A 9742-nucleotide genomic window follows, 5' to 3' on the forward strand; every position below is an offset into this window, starting at 1 on the left:
CATTGCAGGTTGGCACAATCTCTTTGAAGATGCAGGTCATGAGTGTGTTCTGGAGACTGAACTCCCCTTTGCACTGTCCAGATGGGCTTCAAAAGTCCGAGCTGGCTTACTGGTCCTTCAGAAGACTGCCCAGTTGGAGATAATTAGTGACAGCTCAGATGAGTGGAAATCATGAAATCAATGGGAGTTAGGCACATCTGAGGACCCCAGTAGGAACCCAGCTGAGTATTTAGGTTTCTAAATACCTAAAACTTTAGATAGTTTTCCACATCTGACTCCTCATCTCCTCCATTGACCCAGTGGAGGTTTATATCAGGACGTGTCATCATTCCTCAGGACACTTTATCAGGCACAATCTCTTCCCATTCATGTCTCCGTGTTTAAATTCTGCAGAGTGTGTAAAGGCTCAGGGATTCAGGTGTCAATAGAATAGAGGACGCAGGCCATGTGGAGAATTCCCTGGGCACAACGCCGACTGGGAGCGCAGAGCTGTGATTATCCTCAGTGGGCATTGCAGAGGATTCAGTAGTAAAACACTTGAGATTGGGTCAAATTCATCTGGTGAGAGCCCACTGGATTCCAGGGAGTTACACCAGGAATGGATTTCGCTCTGTGGGCTTATGGAGGAAATTGTATGCAACATGTTGAACACTCAGGGCTGAAACAAGATGTTTTATTGGCTGAAGACTATACACTGATAACACTGAATGACCTGCTTTTTGGACAAAGGGCTTTCTTCCTTGTCCCCTCCCCTGCCTGTTCTGTTTTCCTTCTTCATCAAACAGCCAGATCAGAGGCAGAAAGAGGCTGAAAGCTGTAATTTTCAAAGGTGCCTAAAGGAGTCAGGAGTGCACAACTCCAGCTGAAACACTGTGGGACTTGGGTGCCTAAATCCCTTAGGCTCCTTTGAAAACCTCAGCCTGAAGTCTATTTTTCAAAAGAACATGTAGAAGCAGAGATTGTGGCTAGATACACTTCCTCCACATCCTGCCCCTTGCCAATGTGCACCAGTCCTGCCCTGCAGGAACCCCTTTTGTGGGTGACAGGAGAATCCATTCTTATAGATTCACAGATTCATAGATACTAAGGTCAGAAGGGACCATTATGATCATCCAGTCCGACCTCCTGCACAACACAGGCCACAGAATCTCACCCACCCACTCCTGCGAAAAATCTCTCCCCTGTGTCTGAGCTATTGAAGTCCTCAAATTGTGGTTTAAAGACTTCAAGGAGCAGAGAATCCCCCAGCAAGTGACCCGTGCCCCATGCTCCAGAGGAAGACGAAAAACCTCCAGGGCCTCTTCCAATCTGCCCTGGAGGAAAATTCCTTTCCAACTCCAAATATGGCGATCAGCTAAACCCTGAGCATTTGGGCAAGATTCACCAGCCAGATACCCAAGAAAGATTTTCTGTAGTAACTCAGATCCCACCCCATCTAACATCCCATCACAGGCCATTGGGCCTATTTACCATGAATAGTTAAAGATCAATTAATTACCAAAATCATGTTATCCCATCATACCATCTCCTCCATAAACTTATCGAGTTTAATCTTAACGCCAGATAGGTCTTTTGCCCCCACTGCTTCCCTTGGAAGGCTATTCCAAAACTTCACTCCTCTGATGGTTAGAAACCTTCGTCTAATTTCAAGTCTAAACTCCCCGATGACCAGTTTATATCCATTTGTTCTTGTGTCCACATTGCTACTGAGCTTAAATAATTCCTCTCTCTCTCCGGTATTTATCCCTCTGATATATTTATAGAGAGCAATCATATCTCCCCTCAACCTTCTTTTAGTTAAGCTAAACATGCCAAGCTCCTTGAGTCTCCTTTCATAAGACAGGTTTTCCATTCCTCAGATCACCCTAGTAGCCCTTCTCTGTACCTGTTCCAGTTTGAATTCATCCTTCTTAAACATGGGAGACCAGAACTGCACACAGTATTCCAGGTGAGGTCTCACCAGTGCCTTGTATAATGGTACTAAAACCTCCTTATCTCTACTGGAAATACCTCGCCTGGTGCATCCCAAGACCGCATTAGCTTTTTTCATGGCCATATCACATTGGCGGCTCATAGTCATCCTATGATCAACCAATACTCCAAGGTCCTTCTCCTCCTCCGTTACTTCTAATTGATGCGTCCCCAGCTTATAACTAAAATTCTTGTTATTAATCCCTAAATACATAACCTTACACTTCTCACTGTGAAATTTCATCCTATTACTAAAAAGAAAAGGAGTACTTGTGGCACCTTAGAGACTAACCAATTTATTTGAGCATGAGCTTTCGTGAGCTACAGCTCACTTCATCGGATGCATACCGTGGAAACTGCAGAAGACATTATATACACACAGAGACCATGAAACAATACCTCCTCCCACCCCACTGTCCTGCTGGTAATAGCTTATCTAAAGTGATCATCAAGTTGGGCCATTTCCAGCACAAATCCAGGTTTTCTCACCCTCCGCCCCCCGCCCCCACACAAACTCACTCTCCTGCTGGTAATAGCCCATCCAAAGTGACCACTCTCTTTACAATGTGTATGATAATCAAGGTGGGCCATTTCCAGCACAAATCCAGGTTTTCTCCCCCCCCCACCCCCCTCCAAAAACCACACACACAAACTCACTCTCCTGCTCTCATACACATTTTAAAGAGAGTGGTCACTTTGGATGGGCTATTACCAGCAGGAGAGTGAGTTTGGGGGGGGGGGGGCGACGGAGGGTGAGCTGGGCCCATCTCAAATTAATTTGCAATTTCCTGATAGAAATAGTCTTCTTCTGTCAGCCACACAACCCTCAGCTCTTACATAGCAGGGAAGGCCCAGTCCTGATCCCACTGCCGTCACTAGCAATAATCCCGCTGACTGCAGCAGTTCCAGGGGTTGATCATAGAGGTGCACGCCGTGTGTTCAGCAGAGCAAATTTCTCCAAGGAAATTTCTTCACTTCACAGGTTTTTGTTTCATTTTTTCCCCATTCCATGGAGAGGTGGCCACATCAAGCAAAGGACATTTGTATGGATGGAAATGTAGGTGGGGAAGGAAATGAAGTCCAGTGTTGCACAGTTAGGAACGGAGAGAGCTACAAACATGGGCTGGGGCTTCCAAGCTGTCTTACCCCAGTTCAAACAGAGAGACGTTAATGGCATCCCTGTGTATTCCCCCACTGGTCATTGGTGCTGATACGCTCCCCCCAGGGAAACCAGGAGGCACCCAAATTTCAAAGCTATCCGAGTAACCATTCAGCTTCTAGTGCACTTCCAGAAACTGAGCTTTAAACCATACTAAATGGCGGGACTGGAAATCCTCTAGCCCTCCTTCTGCATTGGCACAAGCGCACAATCCAACACGCAGACTTTCTTAAATTCCATTCTCATTTCGGGTCCCCCAAGATTTAGTGGGGGCCGTGCACTACCTTGGGTAAAATGAGACAGATTGAGACCAGTTTGACCTGCCTCACATCAATAGTTTGATCTCTAGCTTTGAGCAAAATAAACAAAACCTAGAAACTTGTAACGGGGCTCATATCTCCACAACCCTTGGCTCAAATGACCCCATATTAAGGTCACTAATCCTACCCTGCACCCTCCTAAGGCACATTAAATTTCAAAAGAATCTGACTAAGCATGTCTTCTGTTTTTTCCTTTTCTTTTTTTTTAAGAAAGGAGGACCTTTAAACAGAAGTCATGCTGCAACCTCAACTAGAAGGGCGTTGCTGTGATGGTAATAATATTCATCAGTTCACTTACTGGTTGGGTACCCATCTTGCAGGTTTCTATGAACCCTGCTATTGGAATATTCCAGGAGCATTGAGATGGGATTGTGATGTTCAGCAATGAGAATCTCAGAGACAGGAACAAACAAAAGACTCAACATCACGGCACTGATATTTAGCTCATGTAACCTGGCCGAGTTCCATAGCACTCTGCCAATTTACATTCACTGAGGAACTGGTCTAATTGACTTCAGTGGGGCTGGGGCTGATTTACACAACAGCTGTTTGGGGATCTGGACCCTTTGAGTCCAAGGCAGCTAGAGGTGATTTACAGAAACTGGGGCACTGACCCATTCACTTCAGTGGAGCTACCCTGATTTGAACTTGCTGAGGATCGGAACCACTGATTCCAATCGGTCTCGGGCTGATTTCTACTCTCTGGCTCTTTGTATTTCATCAGTTTCTCTGACATGAATGTCTCGTGTAAATTACACATTTTTAAACAGTGCATCTGTAGCCAAAGGAGCCTTTTATTTTAATGTCGTCTGCCGGAAAGAAAACAATGTTACTACTGCGAAAGAAAGAAAGAAAGAAAGAAAGAAAGAAAGAAAGAAAGAAAGAAAGAAAGAAAGAAAGAAAGAAAGAAAGAAAAAGACCTGGGCTATTCATCCCAATAAAAGTTGAAGATCAGATGCAGAAAATCTCCACAACACTGTCCCCAGTTCTGTCCCAAGTGGGAATGAATCGCTCTGTCACCCTTACAAGTTATACTTGTAATTCATCCCAGTGGACAAAGAGCTAGGAAAGAGGAGCCTGGTTACGAATGTTTGACTCTTCTTTGGTTCAGTTTCACAGGCAAAGGATATGGGTTGGAAACTGCGTCATGGGCCAGATCCCCAGCTGGTGTAAATGGATGTAGCTCCCTGGAAGTCAATGAGTCAGATCCCCAAGTGGTGTAAATAGCCCTCACTACTCTGAAGTCAGTGGAAGTGTATCAACTTACACCAGCCCAGGACCTGGTCCTTAGTTTTTAGTGTTTGTCTCTTAGTGAGGAACTTGAAGCAGCCAGGGCAGCCTGAGCTGTGGGTTCCTCTGGTGGCTGCATCCCAAGAGCTGCTGGTGCAATGCAGGAGAAAAACATCTCTGCTCCCCTAGAGGTGACTATGTGGAGTTAATGAAGGAACAGGCTATTCCAGGCCAACTGAGACTCTGGTGCCAAGAGGCTCTTAGCTATTGTAGATCCCATGTCTGTGCTACAAATATCTGTTTTATTTTGCCATCCTGTGGGGACCCCCTTTGTGATCCAGCCCTGCCTTGTTTTTAGCTAAAGGTCCTTCAAGAGATGCTGTCATCATGTGAGATGCAGGGCAGGTGCTGTTCCCCCTCTGGGGAGTTAGGGTCAACTAGGGCAGGTTGTCAGGATGCTTTGCTCCTGAGGTGAGAGCAGAGCTGGGCTCACAGCCCTGGAGACCAGATTCAGCTATTTAGCCCCAGAGCAGGGATATCTTGGGCTGTGACCTTATTTGAAGCTGGCACAAACCAGGATCAGCTCAACAGCTGGGAGTGTCTTTCAGTCCCTGATCCCATTTAGTCCATCACCTTTCACCCAAGCCTGCCCTAGGAGGGAAGCAGGGAGCGCCCATCTGTGCTAGGAACTGCAGAGAGACCCCTGCAACTCAGGACATCCAGCGAAGGGATCTGACAACAGCTGGTGAATACGACAGTGTTGGGGGCAGGAGAGAGAGAGAGAGAACCAAACAATCCTGGCAGTGGGTGAATAGATAGATAGATAGATAGATAGATAGATAGATAGATAGATAGATAGATAGATAGATAGATAGATAGATAGATAGATAGATAATGACCAATGATTCCTAACATAGTCAGATCAAGTGCATCGCAAATTGGAATAAAGACCAACAAAGTAAGTTTTCTATTTCAATTAAATATGTTAGAGTATTAATATATGGGGCAAATTTAATATCAGAAATATGAATTGCAATTAGAACTCTTGAAGACTTTTACTAACAAATTATGCAGATATCTAGAGATGATCAGATTTTTTTTTCCACCAGAAAAAATTGACTTTTCATTGAGGTTGTGAGAACCAAACAGTTTCAGCCGAAAACTGTTGGAACCTGAAAATTTTTAGGCATAATCAAAAAAAGTTTTCATTTTTATGGATATCAGAGACTTTCCATGAAAATATATTCAACTGAAAACTGAATTTTCCTTTGAAATAAAGTAGAAATTGTCTGACTACTCCTACCTGGAAACTTAGCTTTTTGCCAGGGTGGGGAACATGAATATTGTCCAATAACACCATAATTTCCAACCCCATTCCCTCTATTGCAACCATGTTTGTCTGTTTCAAAGGGGTAGCTGCAGGATGGTAAAACTGAGTAAGTAGCAAAGTTGGTAGCCCAGAGAATGTGTTTTAAACATACTAACCTCTCTAAACTAAAGCCCTGAGAGTCGAAGCTCCCAGACAAAGGCTGTCTCTCTTTATCCTACCCAAGGACAGGCAGGAGGTTGATGGAACTAGAACCCAGATCTCCACTTCTACCATCATAGCCTCTGTCCCACACTGCTGCCTGCTAAACAAAAATACTGTCAACATGTGCACAGAACATGCACATAGGAAGACACAATCCATCCCCAAAAGAGTTCACATTCAAAGTCCACAAGACAGACAAAGGGAAAGGGAGGAAAGAGAGGCAGCAGTGACTGCTCCATGGTCACAAAGTGACAGAGGCAAGACTAGAACCGAAGTCTCCTGACTCACACAGCACAGAAATAAAGTCACAGAGGGGAACCACACAACCTAGCAGTAACTGAGCGATGCGACCAGCCCATCATCACCCAGCAATGGGAGTGCAGCTGGGATCTGGTGCCATAAATCAACGTGTAAGTAGGCATCAGGCGGTATGTGGGATGTTGGGGTGGAATCATCACAGAAAAGCTGCCATGCGGGAAGCGGGGTGATTCTGTGCTGTATTTCTCAGTTAAGTGGGAATCAGACTGTGCTGGCATTTTAGTAGTTGAGATGAGTTGGCCAAGTTGTGAGCCTGCTGTCTGTAGCAATAGGGGCATAATTTTGGCTCAAATTGTTGGATTTGGGTTGTACTTTGTTCCATCTTTCATCCTGCATTTGATCAAGCCACATCTTGGGCCAGATCCTCAGATGGTGTAAACTGACCCAGCTCCAGTGACTTTAAGGGAGCAATGCCAATTTACACTCCTGTGATAACGCACCAGAGTAGTGCCCTGGTTGTGAGCGGTGAGGAGCCCTCGCTACTCCAGACAATGGAAGTGACAAGTGCTGTGCACCTTTGACATTCACATCATGAGACATCATGGAGAGGGGAATCAGAGTCATTCCCTCTCTCACTATAACCCTGACCATTGCTCTTCTCCTTTCCTCCACAGCCATCACACCATGAACTAAGAAAGAAAATGTCCAACCAAACCACCGTGACCGAGTTCCTTCTCCTGGGATTCTCTGATGTTCGAGAGCTGCAGATTTTGCACTTCATTGTGTTTCTAGTGCTTTACCTGGCAGCCCTGGCAGGGAATCTTCTCATCATCACAGCCATAGCTCTTGACTATCACCTTCACACCCCCATGTACTTCTTCCTAATGAGTTTGTCCATCCTAGACCTCGGCTCCATCTCTGTCACCATCCCCAAATCTATGGCCAATTCCCTTATGAACACCAGGTCCATATCCTATTCTGGATGTGTCGCCCAAGTCTTTTTCCTCATCTTCTTTGCTGAAGCCGACTTTGCCTTACTCACCATCATGGCGTACGATCGATACATCGCCATCTGCAAACCACTGCACTATGAGACTATAATGAACAGGAGAGCTTGTGTCCAAATGGCAGCCATTGCCTGGATCAGTGTAATGCTCTATTCTTCACTGCATACCGGGAACACGTTTTCGATAACCTTCTGTGGAGGCAACATGGTGGATCAGTTCTTCTGTGAAATCCCCCAGCTACTCAAGCTCGCCTGCTCTAACTCGTACTTCAATGAAGTTGGGGTTATTGAATTTAGTGTGTGTTTATGTCTAAGTTGCTTTGTTTTTATAATTGTGACATATGTTCAGATCTTGACCACGGTATTCAGAATCCCCTCTGAGCAGGGCCGACATAAAACCTTCTCCACATGCCTTCCTCACCTCATTGTAATTTCCATGTTTCTTTCCACTGGTGCCTTTGCCTACGTGAAACCCATCTCCAGCTCTCCGTCAGCTCTAGATCTCGTGGTGGCTGTTCTCTATTCCGTGCTGCCGCCAGTGATGAATCCGATCATCTACAGCATAAAGAACAAGGAAATCAAAGCTTCCCTGAGGAAACTGACTGGGTGGAGGTTATTCAACAAGAATAAAATGTCTGCGTTTCTCTGATGAACGTGGTTTTATCTGTGTTGTTTTAGCAAATGCAATCAACTGATGACATTACTGTCCCCATAAGAATATGGTATGTGATTTTTTTATGCAAAAGGCTGTCTGTATAGTGGTAAATCCACACTAACTCCACTAAGTCAGTGGAGTTCTTCCAGGTTTATACCAATATAAGTAAGATGAAAATCTATCGATCTCATGCTTTTATACTGCCACCCCTCACCATGTTATCTGAGTACCTTCCACATAAAATCAGTAGCCATTAGACTTCATGGAGTCTCTGGTTCTTCTCCTTTTTGGGGGTCAAAACTTTGCTTGGGGTATGATGGCTTTGGGTTTCTGTTTGCTGGTGTGACAGAGTGGGATATGGCAGCATTAGATCATGAACTCTGTGTTTTGCTATCTGGGTAAATATTGACATGGTGACTGCAGAAGTCTGGGCTTGCTCAATAGCCGTCTATCGCTCTTTGTTCATGGCAGCTCTCCTACCTGAGAAAGGTGCATGTTACTTTACTGAAGAAAGAAGAGAAATCACTCAGAGAAATCAAGACTGAAGTCTGGGTCCTTTGATTTTTGTTGCCTTTCACCTACAGGCCCTGCTGCATGGAACAAGTCTTTTGCTGTATAGGGAGTCTGGAAGTGATGGGTGGGGGGGGGGAGGGGGGAGCATGGCTGGTGGGTCTGGAAGTCTTAATTTTAGCACATGACAAAGAGACAGGGGACCTATTTAAGTGCAGAGTCCTACTCTGTGTCAGGTGCCAGCCATAATTCCATATAAGAAGGATTTGCCGGAGTTCATTCTATCTAATCTAATCCATCTATCGTAGGATTCCACACTGTCACACATCACCATGCTATCTGAGCACCTTCCACATAAAATTGGGAGCCATAGCAAAGCCCCTAGTAGACCCTAAGGAGCCAGAGACTCCATTCCTTTTTTTGTTCTTCCCCTCAGGGTAAAAGATATGTTTGTGGTATCGGTGCAGTTGTTTGGTTCTTGCTTCTTTCTCAGATTTTTTAAATTTTATTTTAGGGTTCTTTTTGTTTTGTTTTTTTACTGGTGGATTGATTTGTTTCTTTATGAGGTGGGAGTGCCTGGGGATAGGAGCGCTGGAAGCTCCCTAGAAGTGTGGGGGGGGCACCGATACCTGAACCAAGGTCCCACCCCCACACGGCCTCTTCCCCCAAGGCCCACCCTTGTGCCGCCTCTCCCCCCCAAGGCCCTTCCCCACGCTTGCTCCTCTCTGCCCCCTCCCCACCATCACTCACCCTTAAGGCCAGTAAAAAGTGGGAGAACATACCCCTCCCACTTTTAAAAGTGATGGGGCCATGGCCCCCTGCCCCCCCACCCCCATCTCCAGTCTGGTTCCTCTGCCTGAGGAGAGGCTGAGTGTTTGGGTAGACAGTGTTGTCAGTGTTTTCTCATTTATTGGGCGTGCCCGTATCTCATCTCCTTGATGGGGTTTTCCGAGCAATGGGTGAAGTAACATCTTGTATTGGCCCAATTTCTGTTGTTGGGAGAGACAAATTTCCAAGCTTACACAGAGCTCTTCTTCGGGTCTGGGACAGGTGTTCAGAATGTCACAGCTAAATACAAGTTTCAGAGCGGTAGCCGTATTAG

At 45.5% G+C, this 9742-nt stretch overlaps 1 protein-coding gene across 1 annotated transcript; it reads left to right on the forward strand.

The window, feature by feature from the left end:
- Positions 1-7170: 7170 nt before the first annotated feature.
- LOC140904855 (olfactory receptor 14A16-like) lies at positions 7171-8124 on the forward strand. The gene has a single exon (XM_073327166.1). The coding sequence runs from the start codon at positions 7171-7173 to the stop codon at positions 8122-8124; it is 954 nt and encodes a 317-aa protein (XP_073183267.1).
- The last annotated feature ends 1618 nt before the right edge of the window (positions 8125-9742 follow it).

This window comes from Lepidochelys kempii, unplaced genomic scaffold (genome assembly GCF_965140265.1).
Source record: "Lepidochelys kempii isolate rLepKem1 unplaced genomic scaffold, rLepKem1.hap2 scaffold_95, whole genome shotgun sequence".
Lineage (NCBI taxonomy): Eukaryota > Metazoa > Chordata > Testudines > Cheloniidae > Lepidochelys > Lepidochelys kempii.

Excerpts from the sequence above, each read along its gene's own strand:
- LOC140904855 (XM_073327166.1), top strand. The coding sequence starts at position 7,171 with ATGTCCAACCAAACCACCGTGACCGAGTTCCTTCTCCTGGGATTCTCT.